This window comes from Anabrus simplex, chromosome 1, assembly GCF_040414725.1.
Source record: "Anabrus simplex isolate iqAnaSimp1 chromosome 1, ASM4041472v1, whole genome shotgun sequence".
Classification (NCBI taxonomy): domain Eukaryota; kingdom Metazoa; phylum Arthropoda; class Insecta; order Orthoptera; family Tettigoniidae; genus Anabrus; species Anabrus simplex.
The window spans coordinates 690,255,555-690,280,343 of record NC_090265.1 but is presented as its reverse complement, the minus strand read 5'-3'; the positions used below and the strand labels follow the sequence as shown (position 1 = coordinate 690,280,343).

Sequence of the window (24,789 nt, the reverse complement as noted above, 5' to 3'; positions counted from 1 at the left end):
GGGATATTGAAAGCTCTATGTATCATACTATAATAGGCTGCTTTTTTATGTGTGTTGGGATGAACGGAGTCATTCTTTATGGTATTTAAAGTGTGTGTGGGTTTCCTATAGATCTTGTAAGATAAGTGAGTGTCATGTCTGGTTATTGTTAAGTCCAAGTAATTCAAGGTACGGTTATTTTCTGTTTCTTTAGTGAATTTAATTTGGGGGTCTAAATTGTTAAGTTTGTCTAGTATAGTATCTGCATCAGTGAATCTATTATCTATAATTACGAAGATATCGTCGACAAATCTACACCAAAAATATATATTATCTATTTCATTAATTGACGTGTATTCTAGGTGGTCGATATATATTTCTGCTAATATTCCGGAAGCAGGAGATCCCATTGGTAATCCTTGTTGCTGATATATGGTATCATGAAATTTGAAGTAGTTATTGTTTAAGGCGAATTTAAGCAGAATCACGAATTCTTCTATTTCTAAGGTGCTCAAGTTACTATGGTTTTTTAGGTTAGATTCAATTATTTTGACTGTTTGTTTAATAGGAATGTTAGGGTACATGTTTGTTATATCAAATGAAGTAAGGGTATGATGTTTTTCAATCTTTAGTTCTTTGGTTCTATTGCAAAAATCTATTGAGTTTTGTATTGTTTTGTTTGCTAAAAATGAATAATGCTTTTTCAAAAATTTCTGAATGAATTGTGATAACTTATAGGTTGGACTGGCTTTATAATTTATAATCGGTCTCATGGGTACATTTTCTTTGTGTATTTTAGGGTAGGCCCTTGCGGATGGTAATTGGGGGTTCATAGTTATAAGTTTAGCAGATTCTGTTTCGGTGAGAATAAAGTGTGTGTTCTTGAGTAGATTTTTAAAATTTCTTTGTATATTATTGGTTGGATCTCGGCGTTTAATTGAAAAGGTGTTGTCCTGGAAACATTCTTTAGTCTTAGTTATGTATTCATTCTTATCCATAATGACCGTAGTGTTGCCTTTGTCGGCTTTTGTTATTAGTAGATTGTTCTGTTTTATTTTGTTTTTGAGTTTGTTTAGGTTCGATTTATTGGCGGTATTCATGTTTAGGTTATTATTGTGAACATTATTGATATATTGCGGGATCTTTCTACTGATTTCGTGTCTAACTTCGTCTCGTATATCGTACGGAATTTTCTGTAAAGCGGGTTCTGTTTCAGTAACGGCATTTATTATATTCTGATAGGATGATGCATTACCCCAGTTATGTTTGGGTCCCCTGCTCAACATGGCCGTTTCTATATCGTCAAATACGGTTAGTGTGAGATTTTTTACGGGTGGATGGAATTTATGTTGGGAAGGATCTTTATTTTCAGTTATGGTTAGTGGTTTCGGTTTGCTTTGTTGTTTCAGTGTTTCCAGTTTTTTGTTTAATGTGTTTTGTTTCTTTATGGCTAAATCTTCTATTTTATTTCTAGAAATTTGTTGGAAGTAATTCCAATAGCTATGTGGGAGTTCATGGGATACTTCGAGATGTGTTGAATAAAGTTCATTATTGAGATGTTGTTTCTTACGATATTGGAATTTTATTTCTTCTTTTAACCAAATTTCATTAGTCTTGTTTAGTGTTTTGCATGTCTGAGCAGTTCGTCTATGTTTGTTATTGTATTTCTGGAGAAATTTCGGTGTTAAGTTGTTTGAAAGGCATTCCTTCAAGAAGGCAGTGCTTTTGGTTGCGTTCATTAGCTTGATTTTTAGGTTTTGGTATTTGTATGCATTACGTTTTGCCTGGTTGGCTTCCGTATTATTATTTATAAGTTTCATATTCCGTATTGATTGGATTCAATGTAATAGATAAGAAAAATGTTCCACCGATCAATACATTTATTGTGGATGAATTATTACACTAGTACCGGTTTGGATACAGATAACGACCATATACGTACATAGACGAGAGAAGTGTCACCACCAACTACTCTGATATTAAAACCTATCTTGCTACATCAACTTAATTTTCGAATTTTACTGACAAGAGTTCTCATAACATACCAATACAAAGTATATCAACCATAGAACATTCTCGATATTCAACTTAATCAACACATGAACTACAAGAGGATTGAAGAATGAATGCAGAGGTGCCAACTATTACGGATTGTCCGTAATAATTACGGATTTCACCTCACGATTACGGAATTACGGTCAAAGGGGATATTATTATGGAAAAGCAGACATCACGAAAAAATAATTTTGAACGGTAAAAATAAAAGGAAAAATGTTCAATCCTTTCGAGCCTTTCTCCTAAATTGTCCTCGTTTCAATGCTTGCGAGTTGGCAACGATACTTATTCGATCGTGACTTCCTTTGCTACCCACAAGCGCTGTAAAATTCATTGTGAATGAAGGAGCTCAGGCGCTGCCCTTCTCCACTATAAATCCTTCAGTAATGTCGTATTTGCTGTGTTAAGTGTACCTGGAAAGAAGTAAGGCCTACATTAAGCACATCAGCACTGGAATCGCTTATGGTTCAGAGGACGAAAATACCATCACAGTGGGAAGGATGCTTAAAGAAAAACTACGCTGAAAAGCAGCTGCTGCGTGAGAAACAACCTATCACAGAACTGACAGGTTGTGTGCACATGTTATTGTGTAATATGGTATACTTTCGAATAGATTGCTAGAGGGAAGGACAAAGGGGGTGTCATTATCGTCAAGGAAGGAGCATGCTTTGGACTTGACTCGAAATTCTTCTCGGGGGCGGAGGGCGATTACTGATAATCCACTTCAAAGGTTGGCACCTCTGTGAATGCAACGCAACATGAACTCAAATTTTAATAGACGTTTTATAACATCCATGTTTTAATGTGTTTATTGTGCTATATATTTTTAGTGTCTTATGATGTGCCATATATATTTTAATGTGTTTATGTACTCATGTCCATGTTCAATCAATAGGTTTTAGTTTATTCTAACCATCACTACTTTTAATCAGAGCTATTTTAACGCAACATACTGCAATATATCTTACTTCCATTTTTTATCAGACATCCGGATGCTCTTAAGTAACTTCTTTGTAATTTATCCCATGACTGTAAATTTGTGTGCTAGCTGATGATGGCCAAGATAGGTCGAAACCGGTACTAGTGTAATAATTCATCCACAATAAATGTATTGATCGGTGGAACATTTTTCTTATCTATTACATTTAATAGAAGACATTACGCAGGAGATTTTTAGTCATGGTTGCTGCATTTTACTAAGATAATGTCATAAGTGAACTTCAGTGTGTGATTTATTATGTAGATATGTTTTATTTAAAGGTGACCATGAGTATTTGGAAAATGAATTGAGAATTTATTGAGCATGATGCGCATATAAAATGAGAAGGGTTTTGAATAGGATCGTCGAGATAAAGTGAATAATAAATGTGTTGTTTGATGGATAGCAACTCATTGGGGTTGTGCATAAAATAATGTGATGCAGTCTTCGAAAAGATCCCGGTGATATATTTATTGAGGTGATAATTGATGTTCGTCATGCAAATGAATTTAATGGTGATAATGAATGATGTGTACTTAAGCATGAATGCAATATTTTTTGTGATTAGGTTTTCGAAGAATACTAGAGTTGCTTGTGTGATAATCGTCAAAGATGTGATAACCTAAGAGTTAATGTGAGTGAATTACGCGCAGATGTGAAGGGATGAAATAGAATCTTCAATAACAAATGACACCATGTAGATGAAAACCATGTCGCAGGTGGGATGTGTAGATATTGTTCTCAGCAATGCGTAGCTTGATTTCCTGCTAAATAAAATTCTTTTGGTAGATCATAGATTTGGTAGTGAGCACTGAATGCAGATTTTTCAGGATTGTTCGTGGAGAATACCAGAGGCTGCAGAGTCATCGGAAGTTGGAATTATTATTATTATTGATGTCCTTATTTTCAGGAATTTGTTGTCCAGATGCAGCTATTGCAGAATTTCGAAGGAGGCTGTTTTTCTAATTTGTTACGTGACTTTAGTGATTAGAGGGATCATAATGTAGTCCTATTTCCTGATTGTATATTGGTACAAGCGACAACGTTGAGAACATATCATTAGAGCATCCAAGTTGTATTTATTTTGATTTCCTGAATTAGGCGATGATTTCAAAAGATAACGGAATACTGAAAGACACGCATTTTTGGGGTTAGTGAATACGAGTGCTAATGAATAAAATTTCTTTAATTTCATTTTACTAGCCGAAAGATAACTGATGTGAATAATGAGTTTATAATGTAATTAAGCCTTCAGCATCTTGTATGTTGATTTTTTTATTTTATTGGAATTTTAAGACTGATAGCGAAGCCAACATGTTTCATTTATGTTAGGGAGTTTAATGTGGTGACAGGTAATAACCAACAAAAGTTTAGGGACTTTGGGCAGTTATAATTAGTCATGATACTCATAGACTTATGTTGCTTTTCGATGAAGTTGTAACTGTGTTTTCATATGATATGATATTCATTAAACGGAATATCCTTCCAAGAAAAGAATCATTCTGCAATTTCTCATTAGTAGGTTAAGTTTAATATCATAGTATGGTATAGTTTTAAGTAATTATTGGATGTACATTCTCATATGTCAGTCGGACTTTGAAAATCTAAACAGTGAGATTCTGTGACCAGACTCGACGAACTTGCACGTCCCTCGAGTGGAGTTCCTTGCATCTCCGCATGACACCAGCCTGGGCATAACATTAACAACTTGAATCCTGAATCAGAATATGTGAAAGGTCACAATATATATCTATATATATATTTCTTTTTTCATTTTATTCATGTCTTGTCTTTACTTTGATTTTGACTGATGATGGTCTCTGGTAAGACCAAAAATAGTTTCAACAAATATATGTAACTTTTTTAAAGGTTACAACAAACAGTATTGAATAGGTGGAAAACTTTAGCTTTTGTTTTACACTATATCGCTCTTCAATACAGATTAATATGAAATTGATTACCTATGATGAACTCATTCTTTTCTTATAGAAGTATGTGGAGGCAAAGACATCTCAACTTCCACTCTACTGGTAGCCCACAACTGACAGTTCGGCAAGCCCTGGGCTAAACTAATGGATGTAAATATTGCCAGGAATCTCCTGTAAAAGGTTTGATATGTGGTAGTGTGTGTAAATGGAATAATTTGGGGCAGAGCCTTAGGGTAAATAACCAAGGACATCTAGTTGCAATTTCCATTCAAAATACAATATTTTCCTTATCAAGAGGTATGGTACTACATTTCAGCATGCCCATTCTTCTTTCCTTCCTTTCTAACGAGGTGGTTAAAAATTAACCAAGAAATTGTTAATGGACTTGAAGCATCCTAAGGAAAGGATCAGGAGAATGCACAATACAATATTAAAACAACAAATCTGTAACTGTTTGAAAACTTACCTTTAGTACCCGAAACAGACACCAGAGTTGGCAGAGTCGTCAGGGATTTGCTGGTTGGAGGAGTTGATGGAGCAGAAGAGGTAACTGGAGCAGAGGATCCATGCAAAGGAGTACCTGTAACCAATCGAGACTCAACCTATGAAATTATTTATCATTTAGCTAATGCTGATGAAGGCTTTTAGTTGAATGAACAAGACACAACATTACAAAAAAACAGACACATTTAAAAGAGAATATACACCATAAACTCTAACTTTATGATAACATATGGGCAGCAATCATAGGCACACTGCTATAGACAGTAACACAAACACAACCTATATGAAGCTCTTAAAATCCCTCTGAGAAAGGGAAAGTCTGTCTTCACTATATTAATCATCATAAAAATATATCATTTAAAAACATGACATAAGATACTGTTAATAATAGAATTATGCTGGACTGGTATCAAAATAACAACAGGTAAAGTTGATGGAAAATTGTTACACGTTTGAAATGTGACAAGAATGGCTTAACAAAAAAACCTCACTGAACACTAACTCTTTTGCTGCTACATTTCCGGCAACACAAGAACCCTTTACTGCATTATTAAACTAAGAAATTGAAAATAAATTCATTATTTATGAATGTAAAGTCATATTATATATAAAATTTATGAAAATCATCCATTTATTGTCCTTGTGGTCCAACCTATAGTCCTTGGTTCACTCTTCATTACTAATACCATGCCAGGATGAGTTTCTTCAATGATTCCAGTAGGCCACATCAGTGGTGGGATTTTAACCTCCTTCACGATCACAAGCTGAAGACTGGGCTGATTGAGGAGCCACTTGGATCACTGTTGAAGTTGACCCAAATTAGTCTGTTGTCTAAACAACTCTGGTACAAACTGACTATCGTCATTGCTGTTATTTTCCACTGAACTATCACTTGGGCATTATCACTATTATCAACAGTTCGATTGTTCACATTTATGACAATTCAGAATCCAAATCTACTGGTGTGTGTGTCACTGCTAATGTTATTCTGCACACTTGTGATTCACAAGTAGGGTATTGCAGAGAAGAATGCTGGCAAGCAGGCGGTAACAAATAAATACAGGTCTAATATCCATTGCTTTTACTTCATCAATATTCTTAGTACATTCCCAAGAGATGGATAAACATATATGCATTATTAACTAACCCTTTAACAACAACAATGGTGTGAGCAGTAACAGGAAAAAAGCCAAGTCAACAAAAGGTGACAGCCACAACAAACAAACAAACAAACAGTTCTTCTGGGCAATCTAAGTACTGATCCTAGTGACCATTTGTACACATTCTTCTTCAAGTGTTAGGTCAGCAGTTTTCAGCTGTCTGCAGCCATGCACTTAAAGTGCGCAGAGAACTGATTACTTTCACTTGTTGATTGCTGGCTTCAGAAGTTCTCTTTACATATTCCTTGGAGAAACGTAAAACAGAACCTGACTATTTCGTTCCATTGTTCTATATATCCAGTGCGCATCCAGAAGAGCTGTGTATTCCCGAATATATGACCAAATTTGTTTTTGAAGAAAAGGCTTGTCTTAGATTTCAGAAATAGCCGCTATTTTCACTATGTCAACATCATACAGCGGCGCAACACATGCTACTCTTCAGAAGATTGCGCCTTACTTCATATAAGTGACTGACCTTCTACTTCTTCTAGATTTTACAATTTAAAATCGCGCAGTGCTAATCCCCGTTCTCTTATATTGTTTGTTCAACTGTTTTTGTGAAAGACTCATCCTTTAATTTCTTGTTTTCCTATGCATTGTTTTTTTATTTTTATTCGGCTGATGATGACCCAGATTGGGGTCGAAATCAGTACCGCTTTTGCTTATAATTAAATAAGAATGTAACACTACATTTCTTATTTACTTGTATTGAATAGGTTGAATTATGTTATTTGTTATTTCAATTTAACTGTGATACAGTTCAATACGGAACATCATGAAATTTTTATCTTTAAATTTTGGTTAATAGATGCATAATTATGATTGGAGTTTGTCATATGACTGGTGAGCCTTCCAGAAACAACTCAGGACTCATTACAGTGCTCGAAGATCGTGATGAAGATTTATCTGTGGGATAAAGAACAGGAAAAATACTCTAAGAGTACCAAAGACATTACAAGTATTTAAAAGTAATGAATTTCATATTGGCTGGTGGTGGAATTATTATAACAAATGTACATGTTGAAGCAGGTGAGTTGGGGAATGGTGACTTGGAGACAGCACTACAGTCAACTTCAACAGGCTCAAGTAAGAAAAGCCATCATAATAAAAAAAAGGATTGCACAAAGGTGTGAAAAATGAAAAAATTACAGTAGAGTCCCGCTCATCCGACCTTCGCTTATCCGACATTCCGTGTTATCCGACACTGGTAGACTTAATTTGAACTTTTGGTGGAGACTAAATTCAGGGACACCCGGTGTGGAGGGTGCGACCGTGGGACAAGCACTGGCCTGACCGCTGGCGGTAGGACCGGTTTTTCTCTCAAGGACAGGTGCAGTGAGTCTTCAGTCATTGTTCATTATAGTATTGGTTGGGTGCGGATGTTATAGTTTTCATATCCTTTGTGAGTATGGCAAGTAAACGGAAGAAGTGATTGTTTCTATGGAAGACAAGTTGAGTGCATTAAAGAGACTGGACAAAGGGGAAACTCTTCAGAAAGTGGCTTCAGATTATGATGTTGGACGTGTTACAGTGGGAGACTGGAAAAAAAAAAAAAAAAAAAAAAAAAAAGGGAAGAAATTGAAAAGTAGTGCTCTACCAGAGCAACAAGTGATGCACTGAAAATTAGAAAAACAATGAAAAAATGTGAGTACGAAAACGTAAGTGAAGCGCTATTTCTTTGGTTCACACAACACCGGGAAAAGGGCCTGCCAATATCTGGCCCCATTCTGCAAGAAAAGGCGGTGTATTTCCAGAAGGAGTTTAATGAAGGGGACCCTAATTTTACTGCCAGTGAAGGGTGGCTTGATCGGTGGAAAAAACGGTACGGCATTAGGCAGCTTAATATCTGCGGAGAAAAACTGTCAGCTAAATCTGATGAGGTTGTGAAATTTAAAAAGGAATTTCAAGAAATAATTCTTGCTGAAGGATTAACCGGTGATCAGATTTTAAATTGTGATGAGACTGGGCTAAATTTCAAGATGCTTCCATCAAAAACTCTCGCAGCCCAAGCTGAGACGTCTGCACCTGGCTACAAGCGTAGTAAGGAAAGAGTTACTGTTCTTGCCTGTAGTAATGTTACTGGGAACTTAAAAGCATTATTGCTTATGATTGGTAAAGCAAAGAAGCCTACGGCTTTTAAAAACATTTCTGTTAATGCTCTTCCAGTCCATTACACGATTCAGAAGGCCGCCTGGATGTCTGCTGACATCTTTAAAGACTGATTTTTTTACACAGTTTGTTCCAGATGTAGAAAAATTTCTAGCTTCGAACAATCTCCCTAGAAAAGCGCTTCTTCTACTAGACAACGCTCCATCACACCCAAATGAAGAGCAACTTACAGGTGGTGACATCAAAGTCATGTTCCTCCCTCCTAACGTGACGTCATTATGCCAGCCAATGGACCAAGGTGTGCTGGAAACATTGAAGAGGAAATATCGGCAGAAACTCCTTTCATCCCTGATAGAGGAAATGGACAATGGCAACGACATGATAGAAAAGTTAAAACAAATCAACATGAAAGACGTGGCATATTGGATAGCGCAGTCTTGGGAAGAAGTTGCAACAACGACATTAGCAAAGTCTTGGAACATATTGTTGAGTGAGGTTGAACATCGAGAGGTGGTACAAGAAGATATGGAAAATATTGTGCCCCTACTGAATTGCATTCCTGGCTGTGAGGATGCTACGACTGAAGATGCGAGTAAGTTGTGTGCACAAGATCAGGTGTTTGAACTAACTTACCCTGGAATTATTGATTTTGTGAATTCTAATGGAAATGAGGATGATAATGAAGAAGAACGAGGCATTGCAGAACAAGGAGAAAACGATGACTCTCGGTGAAGGATTAAGTGCATTGGAAATGGCATTAACCTACGTTGAGCAACAGCCGGAAGCAAGCGCAATGGAGGTGCTGATTTTTCGCCGATGGCGAGATCTCGCAGCAAGAAAACATGGATCAGCAGGCAAGCAGACATTGTTGACAAGTTTCTTTTCGTAAGACATTTGGATTGCTTTCGTTCAATACTGCATGCACTGTACAATTGAACTGATAATGCAATAAATAGAGTACCATAAAACATGTCATTGTTTTAGTACTAGAGAACAGCCTTCCTGTTTGTTTCAGTTCATTTTCAAAGTTGTTCTGTATTATCCGACATTTTCGGTGATCTGACATACTCCAGGTCCCTTTTAGGTCGGATAATCAAGACTCTACTGTAAATATTAAAAATTACAAAGAGACTCAAATATGTTAATTTTGTCATAACTGGCAATTTAAAGACAAATTGTCATTGGTTCAAGAAAAGTCAAAAAAATGGTCAAGTGGAATAGAATCTGGCAAATCATTGGTCACAGTAGAAAGTAAATAGAGTTGTGTATCATTCAAGTTATAGGATAACCAAAATAACACACATGACCTGAGGGATGGTGCACTGATTCCGGTGTAATAAGTCATATGACTACCAATCAACAATTTTTCTCAAGTAAACGTGATGTAAATTCTGCTATTTATCTTGCGGATGGTTCGTCAGTATCGGCAACTGGAGCAAGAGAAGAACCACTGTATTGTTAACTACCAGAAGGAAAAATCCAAGAGATAAGACTGCAAAACATTCTGTATATTCCACAACTGGAATTGGCCGTGCAGTTAGAGGTGCACAGCTGAGAGCTTGCATCCGGGAGATAGCGAGTTAGAGCCTAACTGTCAACAGCTCTGAAGATGGTTCTCCGTGGTTTCCTATTTTCACACCAGGCAAATGCTGGGGCTGTACCTTAATTAGGCCTTTCATATCCCATTATCGCCATAAGACCTATCTGTGTCGGTGCGATGTAAAGCCAATTAAAAAAACAGACACAAGATCATTGCTGAGGTAAGAAGTGATGTTACTTTATTCCAACTTCAAACTGTGACTCCAAAACAGGTAGCTAACACGGCAAGAGGTGAAGGACGACTATGTATATGGATGGCACTGTCGATTAGGGCACATAGATCTGGCTACAGTTAAGTGATTCATTAACGAACAATTGGCCACAGGGATTCGAATATCTTCATGCTCGGACGAGGTAATATACAATAATTACATTACAGGAAAACTATCTCAATTGAATTATTCAGATGCTATGCCGAGGGAAACACAACCGATGAGACTTTTTCATTCCAATCTTTGTGGGGCTATGCAAATGGCAACACCCGGGGGTAACATATTTTCTGACACTAATTGAAGACTACTCTAGATTTATTGTAGTGAGATTAGTCAAATCCAAACATGAAGTACCAGGTGTCATACACAAATATGACTTTGACATTTGGGAGAAAACCAATTTCCATTGGCATGGGCAATGGCAAAAGTACGTTTGTCAAGAACTTGAGATTTTTCAGCAGAAAGAGGGCATACAACATCAGCTTACTGTCCCCTAACAGGTCACTAACTGAATCTGCGAAACTTATGCTAATAATGTTATTGGCTTTACGTCCCGGTAACTACTTTTATGGTTTTTGGAGATGCCGAGGTGCCAGAATTTAGTCCCGCAGGAGTTCTTTTACATGCTAGTAAATCTACTAACACGAGGCTGATGAATTTAAGCACCTTCAAATACCACCGGACTGAGCCAGGATTGAACCTGCCAAGTTGGGGTCAGAAGGCTAGCGCCTCAAACATCTGAGTCACTCAGCCCGACATGAAACGTATGGTTTAGACAACCGTTATTGGGGAGAAGCTGTATTAACAGCAGCATACAGCTGTCAATTACCGCCTTCTTCTTCTTCTCTAGCCTATTTCAATCCACTGCTGGATGTAGGCCTCTTCCACATGCTTCCATCGTCTTCAGTCTTGAGACACTTGGAACCAGCGTGTTCCAGCCAACAGTTTTATGTCATCGAGCCATCTCTTCTGGGGTCTTCCAAAGCCTCTCTTGTGTTCCCATGGTCTCCAGTGAACAATCCTAGAGGTCCACCTGTTGTAGTCTTGTCGAGCTATGTGTTCTACCCATTGCCATTTTAGTCTTGCTACTCTCTCCAGGATGTCTGTTACGTTCGTTCTTCTCCTGATGTCCTCTGAATGGATCTTATCCCTAAGACTGATTCCTATCATCCGTCATTCCATGGCTCGTGTTTGCTGAAGCTTGCAAGCATTTGCCTTCGTCAAAGTCATTGTTTCCAGACCGTATGTAGTAACTGGCGCCACTATCTAACTCATGCCTATTCTGTGAGGAATTTCTGCACGTTGGTTGTCTTTTCCAAGTTTTTTTTGTGTCCAAGATAGATGTACTCATCGACAGCTTCTATATACTGGTTTCCCATTTGTAGTGGCTGACTGTCTGGCTTAGTATTTTCGTTTTACCAATGTTTATTTCCAAACCAATCTTAGCAGACACAGTTTTTAATTCTTTTACTTAAACATTAGGCCAGCGAGTCAGAGATCAATAAAACTCCAGTCGAGTTATTCACGGGAGTGAAACCTGATCATAAGTCATCTACAAGTTTTAGGATTAAAGATTTAGTCTTTGATTCCCACACAGTAATGCAAGAAATGGGATAATAAAACAGCAGAAAATGTTGTTAATTGGGTATGATGACTATTAAAAGCATATAGAATTATTGACCCTAAGGCAGCCAAGGTTTAGGTCAGCAGATCTGTGAAAATAGTCAAAGTTGACACCTGTCACACGAATCTTGTTAGCAGTACAACGCCAGAAGGGGAAACAAATGTCATCTCAAAGACCAACTTAATGAAGAGGGGCATTTCTATTGAAATATGTTCACCTAGTAATAATGCACAAGATGTTTATGAAGAATGACGACCTGGAAGAGGAATTTGACAGTACAACTGAAAGCGAAGAGAAATCCCAAAGACGTGCATCAAAACGGGAATAAAGGAGTATCACCATCAAGATTAACCTACAAAGTAAAAAGAGACTACGTGAAACAGCCAAGTACATGGGAAGAACTGCTAAAAATGGCACCCTGTGAGTGAAAGTTTTGTTCGACTGCTGCTGAACAGGAAATCTGCATTCTAAATTAACGTGAAGTATGGGAATTGGCACATCTTGATGCAAGTGCGATAACAGGTATAACTTGAAAACAATATTATCTCACCCTTGGGTAATTAATGCGGATATCGAACTCGGAATTATTATTTTAAGATTGTGACTATTATTATTATTAGTATATTACAATTATTATTATTATTATTATTATTTTTATTATTATAATTATTATTACTATTTGTATGTATGGCTATGAAGTGATGCACATCCATTTAGTATTCTTCTTCTTCCTTCGTTATGCCCATTCATAGAGCGCGTTTGAACTTGATAGTTGGTTTGATGGTTTGTGCCTTCTTATCCTCCCAAAATCTCTTCATGAATGCAGTATTATTATTATTATTATTATTATTATTATTTACGTAGTCGAATGATTGTATTGTGTGAGGTTATGTCAGGAAACGTGCACTGTATATAGACTTTTATATCAGTTCAGTTAACGTAAATACCTGTAAATTAATATTTTAATTTATTCTTACCTGGAAAAAACTTAAGAGTAAACTAGACGCATTAGTATCAACTCCACTATTGCAACCACACCAGAAATTTAATGTGCTATCAACCTACATATGCCTATCTTTGATCTACAAATTCCACACTACATCTTTACATCGTATACCTGCGAGTTTCCTAATTGATACTGACAAACTTATTAAAAGCACTTTGAAAGAAGTTCTTCAACTTCTAATAGATACACCAGACAGCATGTTATACGCCGACAAAAAGTATAAAGGACTCGGTCTTTTCAAGTGAGGTTGGGAGACTTATCTACAGCACATAGCCAAGTTCTCCACCAATCCAACAATATACACATCAATCATATCAGAGACCTCCATACAGAAACAAAGAAGTGCTTCGAAAAACTTGGCCTACTCCTGAATACTGAACGCGAACCAGTCAAAGTCTCGCTCCTGCGACAAAAACTCCGTGAAAAAGAATTCGGTGCCTGGTGTGCCTTACCACAAAAAGGTAAGGGTGTTATAGGCCTACTGTATAAGGAATACACTCCAGCCAATCAGTGGGTAAGAAAGCCCAAAGGTTTAACCAGCAGCGACTGGAGAAATGCCATAAAACTGACAGCAAATGTAGTTAAAGTCCGTGCATTACCTGGCAGGTCCCAAGACAATAACCACCGTCGGCGTTGCCACAGTGAGATTGAAACACTTGGTCACTTCTTGGGTTCCTGTCCATTTAGTGACACCCTGCGGAATTCACGACATCATCGAATAAGATCTACGATTGCTGAAGCCCTGAGAGATAAGCACTATACAGTTTACGAGGAGGTACAGGGGTTGTTTCAGACAGGGTAAAACCGGCGGATTGACACGATAGCTATATCACCGGGCTCAAGTAAAGGGTTCATAATAGAAGCCACAATTAGAACCGAAGCATCATCCACTCAACCACATGATGTACACAAGGAGAAATGTGATATATATGAACCCACAATTCCATACTACGCCGAGAAATATCATCTGGACTCCATAGATGTGTTAGGATTGATGATAGGAGCAACAGGCACCATCACTCACACATTCCACAACTTTTGTAAGAAATTTAATTTGCATAACCAATTCATTATGGACATTGGGTTAGCAGCCCTGAAAGGATCATTAGCAATAGTAAAAAATCATTTATACTCCTAGCTATATCTTTGTCCTATGAGGAATTTCTCATGGATTTCATAACCATTGACTGATACAATTTTTTATTATTTAGGCTTTACTGTAGTATACCTATTTACAGACACATTTTAAACGGCCCCTGTAATTACTAATCACAATTTTTATGTAAGCTTTGTCTTTTTTGGCAGCCTCCAAATGGGGGAAGCAGAAATAAATGCACTTCTTTAATAATAATAATAATTTGTAGTCCATAATTGTGAAACACACTGTAACTTCTAGAATGATAATAGCCACGAGAACGATTGAGAATATTCCATCCATTGTAAACTGTGTATTACGCACACTAGAATTTTCACGAAGATATATTTTTTGTAATGTATCTTTCTAGACGCCTGGCCAGGCACCTATATAAAGAGACGATCTTGAAGGTGAAGTTAGTTGCAATTAGTTAGGATTTGGAAATTAGTTATTGAGAGTTACTGTTAAGTGAGTTGTTGGACGTTATTGGTTGAAGAGTCATGGTGTTGCAAGGTTATACTTGTGACCATGTGGACGACATGCTTTTAAGCAGTCAACTGTTTTATTTGTGTTTCAATGTTGTCATCTCGATGTGCAGCGATTGGCAGTTGTCTTTAAATGGCGATTTGTGATGTGAATGTTTTGTTTTTGACAACAGTGATTAAGGTTATGTGCATGTTAATTTGTGAATAAATTAATTGTACCAACTGACAGCATCTCGTGTGCGCCTGTGTGGATATGTTAATTTTTCATCTGGAAAGAAAGCAATTTCCTGCACATGGATTTTCAAAGCAAAAAAAAGGTGGGGTTGGGAATGTCCATACGTATAAAGCCCGTTTGGTAGCTAGAGGTTTTTTGCAGAAATTTGGAGAAGATTTTGAAGAAACATTTGCAGCAGCTGTTAAAGACTATTAAAGTTTTGTTCGTTGTAGCTGCATAGAAATATCTCCACGTTCGACATTTGGATATCAAATCTGCATACTTGAATGGCGAATTAACAGAAGATATGTATATATGGCAGAGCAACAAAGTTTTGAACAATCGAGTCAGGAAAACAAGAGTATTAAAATTGCAAAAATGTATTCATGGATTTAAAAAGTCTGCTCATGTGTGGAATAAAGAGGCTCAAGAAGTTTTATTGAAGCTAAGGTTTCAACAAGGAAAGGCTGATCAATGTCTGTATTCAAGAAGAGAAGATGGTTCCATTACATATACAGTATTTCGTTATACATGGACGACTTGCTGGCAACTGGTAGATCTTCAGAGTTAACAGCAAAGTTTGGTCGAGAACTACTAAATTAAATTAAAGACTGAGGTGATGTAATCCAGATCGAATGAAAAAACAAATGGATCATTTTTATTAAACCAGAGATCAAAAATTGCGAAACTACTTGAAGACTATGGAATATCAGAAGCAAAGCCAGCAGTTACCCCAATGGAAACAAGTTTCCTATCTGCACTAACAACTGTAGTCCAGATCTAGAAAATAATACAGTGTACAGAAAGGTAATAGGATCTTTAATGTATTTAGGTACAGTATCAAAAACTGACATCAGTACGGCAGTTGGCATTCTTAGGCCGCTTGTTGAAAGATCAAAGCAAAGTGATTGGAATGCTGTGAAGCGGGTAATCTGTTTTCTTGCAGCAACAAAGGATAAGAAACTGCATTTATTTTCACACTGAAATTTGGAGTAGAAATATTATGTGGATGCTGGCTGGGCTAGTGACAGGATAAACTGAAAATTGACAAGCAAGTAGAGTAGAAGTCCGTTATTGCGAGTACGGCATATAACGAGAATCCCATTATACCGACAATATTTTGCTGTCCCTTCAAAATTCCTATATTTAACTGTGTATTATCCTTCGGTTACAGCGAGAGCCCTATTATTGACGCATCCGTTATTACGAGCGATTAAGCGCACGCGATTTTTCCGTTATAGATATTTATGTACCCCAATGATTATGTTGCATGCAATCTATATCGTTTCCTCGCTATGCCCATTAGCGAGTTCTCTCGTTGACTTTCGAAGGCGATGTAGGAGTCTATTAGTAACACTCGTCGACTGATTTTCTGTAAAGAAAATTTGAAATGAAAGACAAAATATTTTCGCAATAAATGCGTAAATAACGTGTCCGATAACAGTTCTTAACTCGTTAAAAATAAAGGCTGACTAAACGATCGCTTAATTTTAATGCTAAATACAGCAATTAAGTAAAAATGGGATACACCTCAAGATATGGCAGAGTGCATAATTGATTTCACAGGTTAGTTAATATTTTCTCACGTCTGGTTGAATTACCAACATAAATGGTCCATTATTGGACATTATAAATTTTCCAGCTAACTTATTCCTGGTTGCCAGCGTTTTGCTCTCGTGTGCTAGGCTGGGCTCATCAGTTGGTACCTAGTGCACCTACCAAGACGCTGGCTAGTGCATACCGTGGAGGCCACTGCGTAGGCTACTTGGAGCCACCGGCAGTGCCAATGCACTATGAGAGACTTTGTCTCTTTACAAAAATTGATGCCTGCTTGGCTATCAGATGATATAGATCTTGATTCCCATAGGGAATCTGAAATATTTGTCCCGAATGAGTAAATGTACAATACCACTATAAATGGTCCGTTATTGAACATTATAAATTTTCCAGCTAACTCATTCCTGGTTGCCAGCGTTTCGCCCTCATGTGCTAGGCTGGGCTCATCAGTTGGTACCTAATGCACCTACCAAGACGCTGGCTAGTGCAAGTCTCTCATAGTGCATTGGCACTGCCGGTGGCTCCAAGTAGCCTACGCAGTGGCCTCCACGGTATGCACTAGCCAGCGTCTTGGTAGGTGTGCTAGGTACCAACTGATGAGCCCAGCCTAGCACACGAGGGCGAAACGCTGGCAACCAGGAATGAGTTAGCTGGAAAATTTATAATGTCCAATAATGGACCATTAATTTGGTATTGTAAATTTACTCATTCGGGACAAATATTTCAGATTCCCTATGGGAATCAAGATCTATATCATCTGGTTGAATTACCAAAAGGTTATTTATCATGTAATTTATAGCGACTAGGTTATCATTTCTGTAGTGGCGCTTGAAGTATGTTTCCATCATATGTGTAGTAGGTTAAGTTAGGATAGGTGACGCTGTTTGAATAAGGAAACAGAAATGTTTGCCACAAAATGCAATCGATCATCTTTGGTACGGTATATTTTTCTCACTATGTGCATTTGTGAGCTCTTTCGTCAACATTCGATGGCGTAGTTGGAGTCGGTTATTAAAACCCAACGACTGCTATTCTCTAAAGAAAATTCGAAATGAAAGAGGACAACAAGTTTCGTAATAAATGCGTAAATAACGTGGCCGATAGCAGTTGTTAACTCTTTTAAAATAATGGCTGAAGTAAACGATCTCTTAATTTTAATGTTATTTACTGAAATTAAGTAAGAATATGATACACCTGAAGATATAGCAGAGTACATCACTGATTTCAGAGGATAGTTCATAGTTTCTCGCGTCTAGTTAAATTTCAGAAAGGCTAGTCACACGTAAGTTTTTAGCGAGGATAACTCATTTCTCTGCGTGCATTTCAAATATGTTTTCATGACATATATACGATTAGGTTAGGTGACGCTATTTGAAGAAGAAAACTCTGGAGTGACACCGTATTTCTTTGAATCCAAGACGATGGATTTTCCCCCTCAGAATCTCCTGTGAAAAATCAAGGATCGTCTTGCATACCACTGGCGACTTTCGTGGTAACCACGCTGCTTTTTTTCCACCCATGCACGCACACATAAAATTCGTTGACCAATGACCGCCTCTTTATTATACATCACTAGCCGTGACAACCGGTTGTACAGTGCCTGTGTGTAACATCAGTTTATCTCAGGAAATAGTGAACAGAGAATAACATTCTATTAGCCTCTACAAAAACGTTTCTCTAATCTGTTCAATGGAATCAAAACATGCGAGGCTTCAAATTCATCGAAAGGCCACGGCTACTCAGTGCGAGAATTATAACATATCTACTGTACCTGACTCTTAGTAAAATTAAGTTTTATAGACAGCAAGAATATTTTCGTGATGGATAGTTGTGAAGATACGTGGAACAGGTATTGCTGGCAAATTTTCAACGGGTTCTCGTTGATGTTATGATGTCGATTTTAAGTTAGTGGTTATTAAACACTCGGAAATGTAGAATAATTATGCAGCCGCAAGAAAACATGGCACAGGCCTAACTAAAGCCAATATTTGACGTCAGCGTGAAGACAAAGATACAAAAAATGCATTCAGTGGTCCGCAACAAGGACGCTTTAAAGAAGTCGAAAATGAAATTGTTAGGTATGTGCACACAAAAAAAACAAGGGCGGAGAGGCCATACCGTAGCGCAATAAACTCGTTCGTTGACCTTAAACGTCCGCGATTAGGCCTCTACATCACTAGCCGCTGAGTAAAAGTACTGTAACAGTTTTATAGACAGCAAGAATATTTTCCCGACAGATCGCCGTATTGTAGAGACGCATGGAATAAGCATTGCCGGCAAATTTTCAACGCGGTCTCTTTTCGGTATTATGATGCCAATTTTAAGTTAATGGTCATTAAACCTGCGGAAATAAAGAATAATTGAACAGCCGCAAAAGAAAATGCGGCATAATGAAAGCCAATGCTCGGCATCTAAAATAGTATTAAAAAATCGTACTGTACAACAAAGGCAATCATATGATTTTACGAAGCACTTTTTGAGCTTGATTTAAATTTTTTTGAAGGAAAAAGTGGGGTTCGTCTTGGATTTTAAGAAATACAGAACTGTAATTTTTTCAGAATGAAATTAAACATACACTTTCATGTAGTATCGGATTTTGAAAAATAACGAACAAGTAAGTCGCAGTGTGGATATCATCCGCGGAAATGGAAGTTCTGAACAAAATGATTGCCGTTTCATATCAATTTTAATGTGCATGGGGGTTTTCCGACTTTTATAAAAAATCGGATATAACGACAATCCGCTATAAAATTCAGACGAAGTGGAATGTAAGTCAATTAAAAGAAGTAATGCGTAATCTTCCGAGCAACAGCACGGCACACGCAATGTTTGGCACTGTCTCACAAGAAGATCTTCATATTTGGATTGTGTTGTGACTTTGTGCCTGACGGTGTACGCAGTCTGGCTCATTTAACTGTTCTCTGCTTTTCATGAACATTGTGAGACAGTGCCAAACATTGCGTGTGCCGTGCTGATGCTTGGAAGATTACGCATTCCTTCTTTTAATTGACTTACATTTCACTTTGTCTGAATTTTACAGTGCCTACCCCCGTCATTTTTATATCGCCTCTTCAACTGATATTGTGTGGACTTGACCATTAACTTCTTTCTTACTTATGCATTGTTTTTCGAGTTATAATCGGCTGATTATGACCCAGACTGGGGTCGAAACCGGTACCATTTCCACTTTTAATTAAATAAGAATGTAATCTCTACATCTCTTATTTACTTGTATTGAATAGGTTGAACTACCATATTTATTATTTCAATTTAACTGTAATACTTTTCAATACGGAACAATGAAATTTTTATCTTTAAATCCGCTATAGCGAGTAAATTTTACGCTGTTGAGAGTTCTCGCTATAACGGACTTCTACTGTATGTATTCTTGCTTGAAAAGGGGACAATAGCCTGGTCTAGTTGCAAGCAAACTTCTGCTGCAATGTCATCAACAGAAGCACAGAGTATGTTGTTCTCTAGCTAGTCAGAAGTTATTGTTGCTCAAGCAGTTAATCAAAGACTTCAGTATAAAGATTGTTGAGTCAATCAACTTGTTCGAGGATAACCAAGGTTGCATTCCACTGATTGAATCGAGTGTTTCTGGCACTCAAACCAAACATATCAATGCCTGTCAACATCCGTTATGGGATCTGCATGAGAAGGGAGTTAAAAATATTCAATACTGTCGCTCTAATATTACGATGGCTGATTTATTTACGAAACCATCACAACAGGAACCATTCAATTGGTGTTTGGAAGAATTAGGTTTCTTGGAGCACTTAACTTTTGAATCTGTGTCAGCGAGGAGGAGGTGAAGAAAAAGTTTATCTTAGATTTCAAAAGTATCTGCCATTTTTTACTACATCAATGTCATACAGTGGAGCTTTTAACTCCATATTTCTTTGTTGTACATGTATTCTCTGTGTTATCTGTTTTGAACTTAATAAAAATAATAGCTTCATAGTTTTATGCTGGAAGTAAATGTCTGTTTTCCCAATTTCATTTTTATCATTTTTAAGTAAACACAAAGTTCATCATGCACACATCTAACTATTAAGCTTAGTAAGAATTCTCTCTATCTGCACAGTACATTACCTGCTGCTGCATCCCTGCCCACCCCACATTATTACTTTCTAGTATGCTGGACTGGAGTTACATATACAGTGCAATCCTGCAATTTGTTATTACCTTTCCAGCTTGTCTCTTGTCACAGGATTTTCACCTTTCTTTTCTGCATCATGCCCGCAATCTCTCTACTCTTTCCATTCATCATTCCAATATTGAAATTATCTGATGCAAACTCAACTTTCTTCTGCTACAATTGCAGTTTCCCACTCCTGTGGCGAACCTGGGTGACGCCAGTAATTCGAATGACGCTTAAATTCATGCTCGTAGGCTCGTGCCCACGTCTCATCAACGATGACAATACTCACACGCTGGAGAAATGCATCTCCTTCGTTGCTGTTTCTGTCCAGGTGAATACCAGCCAGAGCATACTGTTGCCATTTCTGTACGTCGGTGAGTGGATGCAGAACCCAATAGGACCGAGACCAACCTCTACAGATAATTTCCAGACAGTCCATTGATAGTCTATGGAATACCACTCACAATGTCAATTCAATATTGAGGAATGAACGGTCGACCTGTGAGGTGCAAATCTGCAGTCTCATTCCGACCTGCATGAAATGTCTTGACCCTGCAAGCGATAAATATCATTGTTAATCCGTATTGAAGATACTGAATGTAGGATGCTAAAGGGTTTATTGTGTCACCTATTCAATATATTATAAAATATTAAACACTTAGGAATTTATTAATTCCATTTGAGACATGTTTCGCCCTTCATTGAGGGCATCATCAGTCAAATTACCTCCTCAAGGCAAAAATCAGGTACCTGATTAGTAATTAAATTGTAAACATTAAGATACATTACAATGGGAAAGTTAAGCAAACAAGAAAAACTTGTTCAGTGATGATACAGTTAAACAACATAAGTTTATAGATAGACGCATAGACGCATTAGTGGACGCATTAGTGCCGACTACTATGTCTATAAACTTATATTGTTTAACTGTATCATCACTGAACAAGTTTTTCTTGTTTGCTTAACTTTCCCATTGTAATGTATCTTAATGTTTACAATTTAATTACTAATCAGGTACCTGATTTTTGCCTTGAAGAGGCAATATGACTGATGATGCCCTTAATGAAGGGCGAAACATGTCTCAAATGGAATTAATAATAAATTCCTAAGTGTTTAAAAGTTTATAATGTATTGAATAGATGACACAATAAACCCTTTACCATCCTACATGTCTTGACCCATCGTGCAACCGTCCTATACAGAATGCATTCTCACCACAGGCTTCATATAATCCTTGCTAACATTCTAATGCATTTTTGCCATGGGTAACCTCGATTTCAATCCACGAATGCTGATCACCTTTTGAAAACATGCTGTAGAGTAGTGAAATCAACACTCTTTACTTCAATGCCACACAGCAACAACACTCCCAACTAAATGTCCATCAAATGCACACTACACATCGAAGCAGTGCCACCTGACCACTCTCATATCCTATTTGTGCATACCTGATCTCCTGCGAGTGACTGGACTACATTGCCACTACTTTATTTACAACACTCATAGAAATAATAGATAATATTTCAATGAACATACACAGTAATGAAATAAATTTTTCACAACTACAGTAGCAAAACACTTACAGTATATTTTAATGTTCTAAAATGAAAACAATCTTCTATTATCACTGAAAATAGATCTGTAATGGGAAAAGCTCTGCTCAACATTGCACGATGTTGCTGGAGCATATTTAAAATCAATCAAATCCTTACTGACTAATTCTGGCTCATCTTCATTGAACGTTGCCGACTTACTGTATACAACGTCACCAGTTTTGCATAGTGTAGAGTACACACTGTAGTTTGGCGCAAAACATTATCACCAACTTTACCACAAGCAGCCTTTAACTCACATTTCTCACTTTTCACAATCTGAAGACCGTCATAGAGCTGAACATTAGTTTCTTCTAATTGTGTAAAATGTAAATCCACAGCCTATTTATGGTCATCTGACTGGGTCAAGAATGGAATGAATGAAGCCTATCTAGTGGCAAGGATAGGAATCGTGACGGCTGCCGAAGCCTGTCACACTCCTCTGGGCAATAATTAATGACTGACAGACGAAATGAAATGATACTGGAGTGTGTTGTTGGAATGAAAGATGACAGGGAAAACTGGAGGATCCGGAGAAAATCCTGTCCCACCTCTGCTTTGTCTACCACAAACATCACTCCAGAATTTGAACCACGGAACCCAGTGGTGAGAGGCCAGCACGCTGCCGCCTGAGCCAAGAAGGCTCTTCTTCTAATTGTGTAATTGTTGTTGATACTGTGTTAAAATCTGACCTCATATAAGCAAGGTCGCTGGATACTGTGGTACGCAAAAACAGTCCCTGGCAGTTTTGATTGAGGAAACGTTGCCATCAATGAAACCATTAATTACATCTTGAATTATACTGTAATTGATGCAGTAGTATTTTGCAACTTGAAGCCATGTTCTGTAACGCGTGAGGATGGGCTCGGGAGGCAGAAGTGCGGTACGGACAATTTCCTTAAATTTCTGTTGTAGTAATGGAGTTTTGAAGATTTTAAAAACTGTTGCAATTAATTTCCCAAACTATTTCAGTAACCCTATGTAATGCATGTTAAATTTACTATAATGTTTTAAGATACATAAGCTGAAGACCTTTTCCTGCTTTCACACTCTGCAACTGTCATCTAAAAAGTAGGTGCGATTCATTTCATTTACCCTGTTTCTCTCTCTCACTCTTTTTTTTTTTTTTTTACCAATCCACACAACTTTTTCATTCTGAAATTTCAGCTTTAAAAATCTAGTCAACAAGCAAACAAATCTTATGATAAATACAACTTACCAGGACGAGAACGTTTGGCAGCTGGGGATGAAGGTTCACTGCCAATGTTCTTGCGTTTTTCAACCTTCACAATACTGTTGTTAGGCATCTCTGTTGACATAAGACCCGTCAAATTTGATGATGTACGTACAGAGATTGGTCGTGGATGCATGAGAATACTACCAAGGAAGTCTCCTACTTCGTCCTGCAACAATTCACACAACAATTATAAATTATTAATAATTCTGTATTAACACTTTCATAATACATAGTTGGTTTATGTCAATTGGCAGTACAGTATGTATAAAATCGATTAACAGACATCTGTCGTGTTCTATACTCTGCACAGCTTTACTTCTAAAATGACAGTTTGCAAAACACGTGAGCTTAGCCTTACGTATGTTGCCAGTGCTTTGCTGCTTGCAAGAACAGCTGATGGATTATGACCGCGAGACACACCCCATGTAAAATGTAATTCTGTACTCAGGAAAGTTAATGAATCATGAGTGAAAACAAATTCATAAAAACTATACTTACTAACAACATCCAACACTAAAACGAGAAAGCATTATTAGGAATAAAAGAGAGTGAGGAAATAACAAATTACTCACAGCTAATGGATGGCACAGGAAAGAGGTTATGGCCTACAAAGAAAACACTCCACTGATCTCAGAGTCACTTTCTTGCTGTGTATCTTTCCTGAACTACACCGAGACCTCGTATATACTGACGAACTAGATACACTAACCAGCACACGGATGTAAATAATACACCAACACTAACCTATTAAACCTATAAAAAGCTATAGGCCAAACTATGCTAACTGTAAAGTATGTGCTATAGTAGAGAGATAAAGACTAAAAATAACAATATGAAAAAGACAAATTACTGAAGAAAATGCAAAAGAATATGAACCGTACCAAATACCATATATGCCGAGTGAGACAGCTTAACCACGTGGCGACTGTACACAATACAGTTGGCAACTAGGTTCCGAGATCACGCTCAACCGATATAATCTAATAGTTTACTAACTTCATTAGTCCCGTATTGGCAGCTAGGTTACAAGATCACGTTCAACCGATACAATCTCATAGTCTATTAGCTTTGTTAGCCCTGTATTGATGGCTTCAACGAACACAATTATAAAGCTGGATTTCCCACCTAATCAATACTCTTATATCGATGTATTTAATACATTTTACAGTACCGGTTTTGGCCTTTATTGTAGGCCATCTTCAGCTGCTGAAGAACCTTAATTTTGGTAAAATAACATACAATCTCAAACATTACTTATTTCTAAGATGAC

At 37.4% G+C, this 24,789-nt stretch overlaps 1 protein-coding gene across 1 annotated transcript in view; it reads right to left on the bottom strand.

Annotated features, from left to right (window-relative positions):
* Rcd1 (Reduction in Cnn dots 1) overlaps positions 1-24,789 on the bottom strand; it is a 250,715-nt gene that overhangs the window by 36,390 nt on the left and 189,536 nt on the right. The window contains exons 11-12 of the mRNA XM_067135952.2: positions 23,502-23,685; positions 5,408-5,521 (exon numbers count right to left, since the gene is read on the bottom strand). Of these exons, the coding sequence (XP_066992053.2) occupies positions 5,408-5,521; positions 23,502-23,685 (298 nt within the window). The remainder of the gene's footprint in view (positions 1-5,407; positions 5,522-23,501; positions 23,686-24,789) is intronic.